A 15,347-nucleotide genomic window follows, 5' to 3' on the forward strand; every position below is an offset into this window, starting at 1 on the left:
TAAACCACCTTGATGATTGATGAAAAATGGATTTCTTATTATTTAATAACAACATTATTAATAACATAATGGCATGTTTAATAACAATATTATTTAATAATATATTTTTTTTGTATTTTTATATTTATTTATAATTGTTATTGTTATTTTGTTTGATTTGATTAAAAAATTAATTTAATAGATCAGTAGTTACGTGGATTTTCGCACGATCGCTAAAATTCATAGGTTTTTCTTCAATACGAAAGTTTTTTTTTATTTTATTTAATTATTTATGATTGTTAAAAAGTAAATGTTGAAATTGTTGTAACTGTGTTAATAAAGATTTGACTTACATTGAAATAACGCTTTTTGTAAATTGAGTTAAAAATAACATATTCCACTTTTTGGATCCATATTTTTAGAGATTCAGTCGCGTTCTTCTTTCATTGCCATACCAGAATATCCTAGTTGCTTTTTTTCTTGTTTTGATATCTAGCCTTATTTCGTTTGCATTAATAACTATAAATCTCACAAAAATTGCTTGGTGTCGTCTATCCTTAAAGCTCTTTGAATTTCCTCTTGTTTATTTTCCAGCTAAAGGCGATGAAGATGGATCCGTTGATGTTGGAAGATTAGATTTTCGTGTTGGAAAAATACTTGAAGCAAGGCGACATCCAGATGCGGATTCTTTGTACGTAGAGGATGTTGATCTTGGGGAAGGGAAACTTCGTACTGTTGTTTCTGGCCTTGTAAAGTTTGTACCACTGGAGGAAATGCAGGTTGGTTTATTGTGTAAAAACAAATGCGTTATTTTCTTGATTTTTTTTTTTTTTATGGAAATGAAAATAGGTCTAAAAGTGGATGATGCCTTGAGTAACTCCGATAGCGCAGGGGAACTAAGGTCTAAAGTTTTGAGAAGAAATTGCGTTTAGTACTTGTCCCATAAGTACTGAGTTCACTTGATTTATGGAGTCTATAAATTTGGTCGCCGAAAATTGCTTTATTTGAATTTTAGAACATTGCATCACAGAAAAACAGAGAGTTTAACTGTATAAATACTGCGATTAAAAAAATGTTTGCTGTTTCTATTGGTAACGATACAAAGGTGGAGATATTTGGCTTTTTGAAATGCCCTTAAGGAGATGATTTGATTGACTTAACAAAAATCACAAAAATAAACTAGTGAACCTGAAGCATGCTTTTCAAAACTGAGATTTAGGAATCGTGATTTTTTTCTCTTTAATTGTTATTTAATTTGATTGTCATTAATTGTAAATAAGCCGACTAAACTTCCATAATTTTGACTATAAGGGTTGAAAAAGGAAAATTGAGCACGTCTAAATAAGAATAGTACTGGCTATTTACTGGCATGCAATTGATGAATAAAATACTAATTTTATTGTTGACTGTGCTTAGAAGAGATAGCCACACGAATCGTCTTGGGTGGACACGCCCCCTTGAGATTGAACGCTAACTCAAAATTCTGAACATAAACATTCTAAACTCTAAATATAAAACATGAACATAGAAATTCTAAACATAAACAAGAATATATTATCTAAACATGTTCCATATTATGAATTTAAAGGGAAAAAATTAGGTTTTGTCTGAAAAGTTTTTTGGGAATTTCCTCTTTCAAAAGATTCAAATATAAATTTCCATACTTAAAAAAATGTTTAATTATTATTCAATTGATATGCAGTGTGCTCCACACCGCATACCACACTGCTAAACTCTAAATATAAAAAATGAACATAGAAATTCTAAAAATAAACTGGAACATATTATCTAAACATGTTCCATATTGTAAATTTAAAGGGTGAAGATTAGGTTTTGTCTGAAAAGTTTTTCGGGAATTTCCTCTTTCAAAAAATTTAAATATAAATGCCCATGCTTAAAAAAATGTTTAATTATTATTCAATTGGTATGCAGTGTGCTCCACACCGCATACCACACTGCTAAACTCTAAATATAAAAAATGAACATAGAAATTCTAAAAATAAACTGGAACATATTATCTAAACATGTTCCATATTGTAAATTTAAAGGGTGAAGATTAGGTTTTGTCGGAAAAGTTTTTGGGAATTTCCTCTTTCAAAAAATTTAAATATAAATGCCCATGCTTAAAAAAATGTTTAATTATTATTCAATTGGTATGCAGTGTGCTCCACACCGCATACCACACTGCTAAACTCTAAATATAAAAAATGAACATAGAAATTCTAAAAATAAACTGGAACATATTATCTAAACATGTTCCATATTGTAAATTAAAGGGTGAAGATTAGGTTTTGTCTGAAAAGTTTTTTGGGAATTTCCTCTTTCAAAAAATTTAAATATAAATGCCCATGCTTAAAAAAATGTTTAATTATTATTCAATTGGTATGCAGTGTGCTCCACACCGCATACCACACTGCTAAACTCTAAATATAAAAAATGAACATAGAAATTCTAAAAATAACTTGAACATATTATCTAAACATGTTCCATATTGTAAATTTAAAGGGTGAAGATTAGGTTTTGTCTGAAAAGTTTTTTGGGAATTTCTTCTTTCAAAAAATTTAAATATAAATGCCCATGCTTAAAAAAATGTTTAATTATTATTCAATTGGTATGCAGTGTGCTCCACACCGCATACCACACTGCTAAACTCTAAATATAAAAAATGAACATAGAAATTCTAAAAATAAACTGGAACATATTATCTAAACATGTTCCATATTGTAAATTTAAAGGGTGAAGATTAGGTTTTGTCTGAAAAGTTTTTTGGGAATTTCTTCTTTCAAAAAATTTAAATATAAATGCCCATGCTTAAAAAAATGTTTAATTATTATTCAATTGGTATGCAGTGTGCTCCACACCGCATACCACACTGCTAAACTCTAAATATAAAAAATGAACATAGAAATTCTAAAAATAACTGGAACATATTATCTAAACATGTTCCATATTGTAAATTTAAAGGGTGAAGATTAGGTTTTGTCTGAAAAGTTTTTTGGGAATTTCTTCTTTCAAAAAATTTAATTATAAATGCCCATGCTTAAAAAAATGTTTAATTATTATTCAATTGGTATGCAGTGTGCTCCACACCGCATACCACACTGCTAAACTCTAAATATAAAAAATGAACATAGAAATTCTAAAAATAAACTGGAACATATTATCTAAACATGTTCCATATTGTAAATTTAAAGGGTGAAGATTAGGTTTTGTCTGAAAAGTTTTTTGGGAATTTCCTCTTTCAAAAAATTTAAATATAAATGCCCATGCTTAAAAAAATGTTTAATTATTATTCAATTGGTATGCAGTGTGCTCCACACCGCATACCACACTGCTAAACTCTAAATATAAAAAATGAACATAAAAATTCTAAAAATAAACTGGAACATATTATCTAAACATGTTCCATATTGTAAATTTAAAGGGTGAAGATTAGGTTTTGTCTGAAAAGTTTTTTGGGAATTTCCTCTTTCAAAAAATTTGAATATAAATGCCCATGCTTAAAAAAATGTTTAATTATTATTCAATTGGTATGCAGTGTGCTCCACACCGCATACCACACTGCTAAACTCTAAATATAAAAAATGAACATAGAAATTCTAAAAATAAACTGGAACATATTATCTAAACATGTTCCATATTGTAAATTTAAAGGGTGAAGATTAGGTTTTGTCTGAAAAGTTTTTTGGGAATTTCCTCTTTCAAAAAATTTAAATATAAATGCCCATGCTTAAAAAAATGTTTAATTATTATTCAATTGGTATGCAGTGTGCTCCACACCGCATACCACACTGCTAAACTCTAAATATAAAAAATGAACATAGAAATTCTAAAAATAACTGGAACATATTATCTAAACATGTTCCATATTGTAAATTTAAAGGGTGAAGATTAGGTTTTGTCTGAAAAGTTTTTTGGGAATTTCTTCTTTCAAAAAATTTAAATATAAATGCCCATGCTTAAAAAAATGTTTAATTATTATTCAATTGGTATGCAGTGTGCTCCACACCGCATACCACACTGCTAAACTCTAAATATAAAAAATGAACATAGAAATTCTAAAAATAAACTGGAACATATTATCTAAACATGTTCCATATTGTAAATTTAAAGGGTGAAGATTAGGTTTTGTCTGAAAAGTTTTTTTGGGAATTTCCTCTTTCAAAAAATTTAAATATAAATGCCCATGCTTAAAAAAATGTTTAATTATTATTCAATTGGTATGCAGTGTGCTCCACACCGCATACCACACTGCTAAACTCTAAATATAAAAAATGAACATAGAAATTCTAAAAATAAACTGGAACATATTATCTAAACATGTTCCATATTGTAAATTTAAAGGGTGAAGATTAGGTTTTGTCTGAAAAGTTTTTTGGGAATTTCCTCTTTCAAAAAATTTAAATATAAATGCCCATGCTTAAAAAAATGTTTAATTATTATTCAATTGGTATGCAGTGTGCTCCACACCGCATACCACACTGCTAAACTCTAAATATAAAAAATGAACATAGAAATTCTAAAAATAAACTGGAACATATTATCTAAACATGTTCCATATTGTAAATTTAAAGGGTGAAGATTAGGTTTTGTCTGAAAAGTTTTTTGGGAATTTCCTCTTTCAAAAAATTTAAATATAAATGCCCATGCTTAAAAAAATGTTTAATTATTATTCAATTGGTATGCAGTGTGCTCCACACCGCATACCACACTGCTAAACTCTAAATATAAAAAATGAACATAGAAATTCTAAAAATAAACTGGAACATATTATCTAAACATGTTCCATATTGTAAATTTAAAGGGTGAAGATTAGGTTTTGTCTGAAAAGTTTTTTGGGAATTTCCTCTTTCAAAAAATTTAAATATAAATGCCCATGCTTAAAAAAATGTTTAATTATTATTCAATTGGTATGCAGTGTGCTCCACACCGCATACCACACTGCTAAACTCTAAATATAAAAAATGAACATAGAAATTCTAAAAATAAACTGGAACATATTATCTAAACATGTTCCATATTGTAAATTTAAAGGGTGAAGATTAGGTTTTGTCTGAAAAGTTTTTTGGGAATTTCCTCTTTCAAAAAATTTAAATATAAATGCCCATGCTTAAAAAAATGTTTAATTATTATTCAATTGGTATGCAGTGTGCTCCACACCGCATACTACACTGCTAAACTCTAAATATAAAAAATGAACATAGAAATTCTAAAAATAAACTGGAACATATTATCTAAACATGTTCCATATTGTAAATTTAAAGGGTGAAGATTAGGTTTTGTCTGAAAAGTTTTTTGGGAATTTCCTCTTTCAAAAAATTTAAATATAAATGCCCATGCTTAAAAAAATGTTTAATTATTATTCAGTTGGTATGCAGTTTGCTCCACATCACATACTACACTGCTAAACTCTGAATATAAAAAATGAACATAGAAATTCTAAAAATAAACTGGAACATATTATCCAAACATGTTCCATATTGTAAATTTAAAGGGTGAAGATTAGGTTTTGTCTGAAAAGTTTTTTGGGAATTTCCTCTTTCAAAAGATTTAAATATAAATGTCCATGCTTAAAAAAAATTAGCATGTATGTGCAATAAAAATAAGCTTTGATGCCAAAAAGTGGACTAATATCCATTCAATATCAAAAGAATATCTTCGTCACAAAGCAGCTCGTCATCATAAACGTCGTGTAAACTCTGTTATACAATGGGTATGCAGTGTGCTCCACACAACGGGTCCTAAATTTCAAATGTGACCCTCAAATGCCAGAAATTTTGAATCTACAAGATAAATAAGATATTTTCTCTCCTAGAAATTTTCTAATCGTTATCCAACGGCTTAAATTACGTATTTTAACCCTAAATTGATTATAAATTGTTAACTATTTTAAAGAAAAGTGTAAGCAAAAGTTGCTTATTTTAAATTCCATATATGTAAAATTTTATACGGAGTATCATTTAAAGGTTTGAATTTGGGGATAAATTAGAAGAAAAAAACACAATCATGGGGACATATGTATTCAGAAATAGGGAGTAAGGAGCAATGTAGGCACTGGGGAGCAGGTGTTGGCTAATAGCTTTTTTGAGGGCATAATATTTCGTCGCGGTCTTTCAATATAATGCGCCTGCTAATGGGCTTAAATGTTAAATATCCTCCACTGTACCATTGTTAAGGAGAGCCGTGTACTATAGGCTGGAATTAGAACTGAAGTGCTATTTTTCTATTTAATTTCCGCTACTATGCAAATTTTTCTTTTTATTTTAATCTTAAGATAACAAAAAGGATAAGGCCCCTCGGCACATGTATTCCACCTCCTCCTAAATCCTAATATTTTCACTGTTTTTCTTAAAGCCTCTTATATTTATACACAATTGCAGTTTTTTTTTGGCTTTTTCAAATCTTCCTCAATAGCTTCCCTTCGTATTGGGAAAAAATGTGGAGTGGAATGTGGAATATTATTCAAAGGATAGGGGTAATAGGCAGGACGTCCTTTCCTAAAATTAATCTATCCTTTCCAAGTATAGTCAGGGATAAGCAAGGTTAGTCCCAGAAGAATTATGAAGAGAGGGAAAGTGCATATTTCCTAGGATGGATTTGTCCAACTAAACGATAGTATGTGAAAAATATATTTAGCAGCTGAACTAACTATAGTCTCTATCAGATAGTCTTTATAATAAATATGCTTAAAAATGCTCCCTCTCCTTCCAGCATTGCCGCTCTCTCATATTTTTTATGAAATAAACACGCCACTTTAAATATGGTCATTAGATGATAGCCCCCTAAAAGAGTCTTCATAACTGTCTAGCCTTTTCTTGGTTGACACGATATTTTGGCATGATCAGTTAGGTTGCGCTAATTGTCCCATACACCGGTGAACCCGCCTACGGTTCGACTGTGGTAGGTACCACCGGCCACAGAGCCCACGGTACTATTTACATCCAAAAGCACAATGTTAAGCGATCTCTATGCGTTATTTCTTTGTGGATAAAAAAGACCTTATACAGTTAAGATTGTTTTTTAAGCTGTATCGATCCTAGATAATATGAATTACTGATATGATAATGAATTTATTACAAATTTATCATAAATTTATTATAAAATGACTTTATAATATGCCAAATAAGGCAATATCACACAGTATTCGATAATACACATTACTATATGATAACATAAATATTAATCATCTCCCCCCCCCCAACAAAAGAACAGGAACAAAGTACAGACTTCAATTACTGTCATTTCTGTACCACTCCAATAACTTAGTCACGAACCTGAATGATCGCCCGAGCCTGGTCAAATGTTCGAAACCAGTCTGGTCCAAATGATAAATTTGACTTAAAGTGATAAATTATATTTTGTCAGTTTATATAACTTGATTGTGCTTGTCTTGAGACCCGTTGACAATTTTCTTTTTCTAATTTGGAAAACCCTTAACATTTTATCTGTTGAACAATTCGTCTGCAGGGTCCCCAGGAATTCAAGGGTATCACCCTGCTAAAATATTTGGAACATCATTAACTCCCGTATTTTATAAATAATTAGATTGCACTGACGATGGTTAATTACATATATAGATTATTTTAAAACGGAGAAATGCAGTCAAATTCATGTTTATTTTTCAGAAAAAAAAAAAAATTATTTAAGAAAATGAAGGTTTTCCCCCTGCAATATGTGTTAACTAGGATTATTCTGCATATTATGAAGTAAGAATTGTTTTCTTAACATGTTTTTTATGTACTGGTCTTGTACCATTCTATTTCCGAATATATTTTCTAGTTTTTGTCTGTTTGAACTCAACGTATTTTATTTTATTAAGAATTAAAAGGCAAGTATTTGATGACATATTAAAAAAGTTGAAATTTTGATGGTCGTTACAGCTGTTTTTCTAAGAAAAATTCATGAAATAAATTTTTTTAATTGGTTTGAACTTCTTTTACTGCTTCTAATTTCCCTTTGCTAATTAATAAAGGCTATCAAAGTCTCATTCGAATAGATTGGAAAATGTGAAATATCGTTTTAAGTAGGAATATTGTGATTGTTTAAGATGAACTAAAAAATATATCAATAAAAATCTTAAAAAAACATAACTGAACGTTAAAAAAACAAAAATCTAAAGGCCTACCTATTAACTAGAGAAAAAGAAACCAATCACTAAAATATTGAAAAAATGCTAAGCTTAGATAAAAAAAAACGATTTGTAAGTTAATATTCAACCGATCAGCTCAGAATGAACTGCTATTTTTCCGAAAAAGGGCCAGAGCAGTAAAATCACCAGTGTTTTGCGCACAAGCATAACACGACGAAATTGTACCACAGTTCGTTGTGTTTTTTTGTGGTATAATTATAAATTTGACGTCAGTTTTCATTTTATTGACAGAAATAGTAGAATGAGCTGAAAAGCAAGAAACTTCTATTTACCTGTTTTAAATTCTGTTTTTTAAGTTATTATTTTTTGGTATATATATATATATATATATATATATATATATATATATATATATATATATATATATATATATATATATATATATATATATATATATATATATATATATATATATCGTATCTGTTATTTATGTACGCATCAGTTATTTATATAATATAATATCTGTTGGAAGGCCCAAAAAACGATAATTTGTAGTTCGTCTAAACGTCTGAAATCCATCATAGACGAATTCAGTGTTCTTAGCGGAATTTTTTTCAAAGTCGTATCCAGGGGGTGGGGGTATGGGTTTTGACTCCCCTCCCCCAAAATGTTTGTCTGGCTCGTAAAAACGTAACAAAATTAAATAATATACACAAATTTATTATGCATTTTTTAAGATTTATTTTTGTAACCCCACCGTGAAAATAAAATCCTGGATACAGCCCTGGCAGTAACGTTAGACCAGAAGAAGTTTTAAGATATTTCAAAGAAAATATTTCATAGAAAACTGCCAAAAACTAAGTATTTATATTTTTTTAGAATCGTTTAGCTGTATTTTTGTGCAATCTGAAGCCAGCGAAAATGAGAGGCATAATGTCGGAAGCTATGGTCATGTGTGCGTCAACACCAGACAAGGTATCTATTGTGATTATGTACTTTGAGTAATTTATAATTCAGTTCAATTTATTTCTGACCCATCAACAAAACAAAAGAGGGTGTGTAGCCCTAGTGACAGAGTAAGATAGAAAAAAAAATAATCAACGAAAAGAGAGATGACAATCAACAAACATAACTACATGCTTTACGAAGAGGGGAGACCACTGGTGGTTGAGTTTTCTAGCGGAGGATTGAAATCTTCCACTCTTTTATCAATAATGTTTGCAGGCAGAAACAATTTAAATTTTTGTACCAGAGAAGAATTACTGGTCCAAGGAGGCAGATACTTGGCGAATTTAAATTAGACTTGGTTAATACTTTTTTATATGAAGCAGAAAAAATTCCAAATGGGGGACATAGCAAGAAGATGGGGCACAGTTAGACTGTTGTAAAGTTTGGAAAGGTGACACCGACTAAGATTTGTGATATTAGATGCAAGCGAGGCATATACAATTCAAATCTTTTTAGTGAGGTCTTGAATTACAAGCTTAATGGTTTCTTTAATACTTCTTCCAATGGGCATACCAAGATAAATAAGGCTATCAGAAAGCGGAATAGATGTTTCAGAAAGTTCAAGTTGCAGGTCAGAGTTACCTTTATGATTGAAAGCGATTGCTACAGTTTTATCAACATTGACATTCAGACAAACTTGCTGATATTGATGGTGGAGTTTAGAAAAAGTTCTCGTACTTCCCAAAAAGGTGCGACTTAGATTCAAAATATCATCAGCGTAGGTAAATAAAGAAACATCGATTCCACCATAAATACACGTGCATTCGACAGAGCATTGAGCAGCAGAAACTGAGTTATTAAAAAGAACAGGGGAATTTAAACCACCCTGTCTGACACCCTTAAATATATTGAAGAATTTCCGAACTCCCTTTTATTTTAGCTTTAAGATGACTATACATATAACGGAGACAATTAATAACAGAAGGATCAACCCCTCTTTTTATAGCTTCTGACAAAATCTGGGCAAATATACGCGAATCGAATGCTCTAGCTATGTAAAGTGCGCAAAGAACAAGGAAATCACCAGATCCTTCCAGATCAGCTAGAACATTAAAAAGAGCATAAAGAGCATGCTCTCGACTTAATTCTTTCTGGAAACCAGACTGATGCGGAGGAGCATAACACTTACAGGAAATTTCACTGAGAATATTAGACTCAAAAAATTGAACGAGGTACACGAAACGGTTATAGGGTGGTATGATTGACAGTCTTCAAGATCTTTTTTCCCCTTTTTGCGAATAGGAGTGATCTGGCCAATGCAAAACTGTTGTGGCACCATACCTGAAGGAATTGACACTTGAAACAACAACAAGAGGTGCTGCACAAGCAAGTTTCTAGCATTTTCAAAATGTTTAGCAGAGATCAGATCAACACCAGCAGATATTTTTTCTTAGCATAACACTTACAGGAAATTTATGAGATATATATATATAAAAATTTTAATATACACGAAATATATATATATATATATAGTATAATATCTTTTTTTTTTTGCGAATAGGAGTGACCTGGCCAATGCAAAACTGTTGTACCAACAGGAAAACACCAATTAAGAAATTATATTTAAACAACAGCAAGATATACAAAATTTATATATTTTAAAATGTTATATAGATATATATAACACCAAATATATATATATATATATATATATATATATATATATATATATATATATATATATATATTGTTATTATAAATGCATACAGGGGGGGGGGGTGTAGAGACGATGTAAATTGGTTGGAAGGTTCTGCCTGCCGAAAATATTCATAAACTACAATCTAAAAATCAACTTCCTGGATTACAGACCCCTATACATTGGCAAAAATACTGAAAATGATTGAAAGCAGAACGTTAAACATAAAAAAAAAATGAATATGAAATTGAATGACTCTATCTTTAAACTAGAACGGCAGGCACGTTCCGGGTCCAACAGAAACAACTCAATTCTACGTTTTGAATTGTTTTGTTCTTTTTTGTTTATTTAGTTTTTCGTGATTTTTCTTAACTTCTTGATTTATTCTCTTTGATTTAATCTATATCTATGTGTTATATCGGCATCCAAGAAGTTTACTACGTTAGAAATAATGCTGGGAAATTGTGTAAACATATGGGTATAAAAGAAAAAGTCAAGCGGGGGGAGGGGATTGAATTACGCTCTGGTTGAAGAAGTGGCCTATCCTTATTAAAAGTAATTGAGAAAAAAGATGTATTTTGGAATCGAGCTATTTTAATCTTCGAAAAAAAGAATGTAAGTGACGCTGACAGCCTTGTAACAAAAGCCGTCAAGCAGTTACAGAATGCTTTTATATCCACCTTTAGCTTCCTTTCCAGATGTGTATAACCAGGGGGGATGTGCCTGAGACTTTTGTGAAAGTGGTTGTAACATCCACCACAAAGAAAGGAAAAGACCCAATTGAATACAAATCATTCAGGCCTGTTGTGTAAGAATACCTTGTGTCGTATCCTTACTAAATTGTTTGAATAAGTAATCATCTCCGAGCTAGATACCGGACATCGGAAATAATAAGCTTGGATTCCAGAAAAGTCTTGGTTCCCCAGAAATTCTTTGTCTCCCAGGAAACGTGATTATGAACTCAGTAAGAAAGAAATAAGCCTTTTAATCTACGCCACAGATATTTCAAATATGTTATGGTGTTAACTGCATGCGAGTAACAAACGCTCTCATGCACAGTGGTTAAAGTACAGTTATAGTGAAAACTCTGGAATTTCAATGTCAACACTTGACAATATACGCTATGGACAAGTGCTAATAAAGAACAGGTCGAAGTTAAAAGGAGTTTCAAGCAAGGCAGTGATCTCTGTCCTCCCATTATAAAGATCATATCTTACAATCTCTTCTTTTTCACGGTACCGACTGTTTGCTGTTCCGAACTATTGTAAAAAAAGGCTCTGATTAATTCTAGATAAAATTAAATTAAAGAGAAGCAGGATTTTTTTTCTATTTTTTGAAAGAGTCAAAGGAGTGAGACCTTCAAAAAGTATATTTTAGTTTTGAGGTAACGAAATGAAGAAACATGTTATGATCTGTTTAAATCTGCCCAGAGGTGACCAGAGGACTTTAAAAAGCAAACAATTTCGAGTATTTTTCAACAAGGCCTTATGTTAACAAGATTTGCCTTTTGAGGTGGACTTGAGGTCAAGAGTAAAAGGTTTTCATAGAAGAAACAATAGAAATATTGTTGCAAGTTGGTACACAGTACCGACTGTTGTTACAAACTTACTCTGATGATGTCCTTCTCTCAGATCTGAAGAAGACTTACAAGGTGACCGTAATCAAATTCAGAGTGATTTACAATGTCTTGGATTTTCTACTAATACCGATAAGTCTCAGCTTTTAAGATACGACGCATCGCAAAGGGATAACGCCACCCTTGCAAATCAAGTTGCTCCTAATGTGCCTGATCAAAAGTATCTCTGTATAATGATCGTCGAAATGATTGGGAAAACAAAACAATCGATTTTTGAGTAAGCATCTGCCGTCATCAATTCTGCTCTTGGGTTCATTGCAAATGTGTTGAATCAGGGGAGATTCCGCAGGAAATTGTAATCTTGTTCCACAATCATTCGCACCCTGTTCAGTACCCTAAACTCGCAAAACCTCTAAAAGTTCATTCATTTTGCTCTCACTTTCATCTAGGATGCTTAAATCATCAGCATAATCTAAGTCTAGGAGAGTATTTCCTCCCCATTTGAATTCGTGGTCTCCCATTACCTTTCCTGTGCTCTTTAAGACAAATTCCATCAAAATGACCAATATAAAGGGGGATAGAACACAACTGCTTAACTTCTGATCTAAATACCAAACCAACTGCTAACCTCATATCCTACCTCAACCACAGGAGACAATGACAACATTTACAACTTACAAAGACAAAACTTACTGAACAATTCGCACGGAGTTCAGCGCCCTGAATTTGCAAAACCTATAAAAGTTCATTCATTTTGCTCAGACTTTCATCTAGGATGCTTAAATCATCAGCATAATCTAAGTCTGATAGAGTTTTTCCTCCCCATTTGATTCCGTGGTCTCCCATTGCCTTTGCTGTGCTCCTTAAGACAGAGTCCATCAAAATGATCCATAAAAGAGGGATAGAACACAACCCTGCTGAACTCCTGATCTAATGTGAAACCAGCTGCTAACCTCATTTTCTACCTTAACTGCAGAAGACAATAGACAAATTCGTAACACTCAACGCACCATAAAGTGATACTGTCATCACTTTGTTACATCATCGTTTTGTCATCATCGTTACAAATCCGTTCACCCTTACACCATCGCCGTTCTTGTTGTGCTTGATCTTCAGTATTTCTGTATAATGACTGTGGAAATGATTGGCAAAACAAGACAACACATTTTTCGTTTTTTCAACTGCATCTTGTGCCTAATGCGTTGGCATTGTGTGTTGACATAATATGACATATGTTGACATAGTGTGTCTCATATGAAAACGTCAAGAAATACCGAAAAGACCAGGAAGCATTTTCAAATATGCGAATTCTTATATCTACTGTTTTTTCGAATAATGAATTATTTTTTCTTGCCTGCAAACTTTATGGTGAGGGTAACAAGTACGAGCAAAGTTAGGAAAAATTGTTTTTGTCGTATCAACCCGGAGGGGGGGTTGAGGAGCCACTGGCCTCCTTTTGGTTCTCCAATCGAATAGATGGAAAAATATTGCGGGATTCTGACCCAAGTAACATGCAACTTTTCTATTTTTCTATTTAAATTCGGTTTGTGGGGGGGGGGGATTGAGGATTGTTTGCCTGCTTCTTGCTTCAAATAATAAAGGTTTAAAATGCTTGCGTGATTCTGTTTCAAACAGTTGGAAAGATAAAACACATATTTGTAGTATGTGCCAGTAATTTCAACATACTGAAGTGATTTGAAGGAATATAGTCCCACTGCAAGGCTTTGATGCTTTGATGGTTATTTTTTTTTGCAAACACTTGAGCTATACGAGACTTTGAAGTATAGAATGTGTATTATAAAAGCTAAATATATCCTTGTTATATTTAGCGTTAACACAAGACCAAAAGCACTAACTGAAAAATTAAGAAAAGGCTTCGAGTTAGAAGCAGAAAAGCTAAATATATCCTTGTTTGTTCACTCTTACCAGAACGCTATTTTTCTCCCTGCAACCCAGCAATTTCAAACCCTGTTCAAAATATGTTTTTGCTGAGAATATACTTTGATTTGGAACGACCGAAAAGCCAATAGATTTTGAATGTTTCTGGCCAAACTACTTAATTCGCTTTGTATTTCTAGAATCTGGATCGATATTTTCAGTGAAATTCTGTTCTGTTTATGATCTATAAATTTTAAATTCTTCGAGAAATTTGTTGGCCAACCTGTCATGTATGCACATAAACTACTTTTTAGGTAACTCTTAAATTCAAAATGATTCATAAATTCAAAACACACTCACAAATTCAAATAACTATTTTAGATTTGATTGCTTTTTTATGAAGAGTGTATAAATGTCTTTTTTTTATGCTGTAAGAATTAGCTATTGAAGAATTTTTTCAAACCACTTGGGTCTTGGAGGTCATTGTTTTTTAAAGCAGTTTATTTTGAAAAAAAAAAATCATGAACTAACTATTTTAATTAGTTATTCTAGTATTCCTTTTATTGCATCTAACTTTCTTTTGCTTATTAGTTAAAGCTGCCAAAGCTTCATTCAAATGGCTAGGAAATTGTGAGGAATGTTGAAATTTTTATGAATATTATAATTATTGAAGATGAATAGGCAAATTAAAAAAACAAATTTGAATATAAAATAGGTAATAAAAAAGTAAGAAATAGGTGGAAAAGTGTTTTTTGTGCAGCTTTCTATTATTTTTTATTTATTTCAATGTGTATTGTCTTATTAATCGGTTTTAGGAAAACTCCCACATAAGAAAATTAAATGTGAGCGTGTTAATTATTGAGGCATTTGGTTTCTATCGGAAGCAAATTACTTAGTATGACGATACTTTTTAGACTTAGAGATGCTGTAGATAAAGTTTTAAGAGAGGAACAGTGGGGTTTTAGGAAGGGGAGAGGATGCTTCGACTAAATTTTCACTTTAAATTAGTAATTGAGAAGTGCCTGAGTCGTACGGAATCAAATGGGAAAGTAAAACTCTCCTAGACTTGCGGTATGCTGATGATTTGACCATTCTAGATGAAAAAAATCGTAAAATGAATGAATTTTCGGAGGTTTTGAGAGTTCAGGGTGCAAGAATAGGTCTGAAAATTAATGTTAAGA

At 31.5% G+C, this 15,347-nt stretch overlaps 1 protein-coding gene across 1 annotated transcript in view; it reads left to right on the plus strand.

Moving 5' to 3' along the window:
- Positions 1-15,347, plus strand: part of LOC136039077 (aminoacyl tRNA synthase complex-interacting multifunctional protein 1-like) — a 38,402-nt gene that overhangs the window by 381 nt on the left and 22,674 nt on the right. Inside the window, exons 2-3 of the mRNA XM_065722561.1 lie at positions 476-758; positions 8,948-9,043. Of these exons, the coding sequence (XP_065578633.1) occupies positions 476-758; positions 8,948-9,043 (379 nt within the window). The remainder of the gene's footprint in view (positions 1-475; positions 759-8,947; positions 9,044-15,347) is intronic.

Source organism: Artemia franciscana, chromosome 19 (assembly GCF_032884065.1).
Source record: "Artemia franciscana chromosome 19, ASM3288406v1, whole genome shotgun sequence".
NCBI lineage: Eukaryota > Metazoa > Arthropoda > Branchiopoda > Anostraca > Artemiidae > Artemia > Artemia franciscana.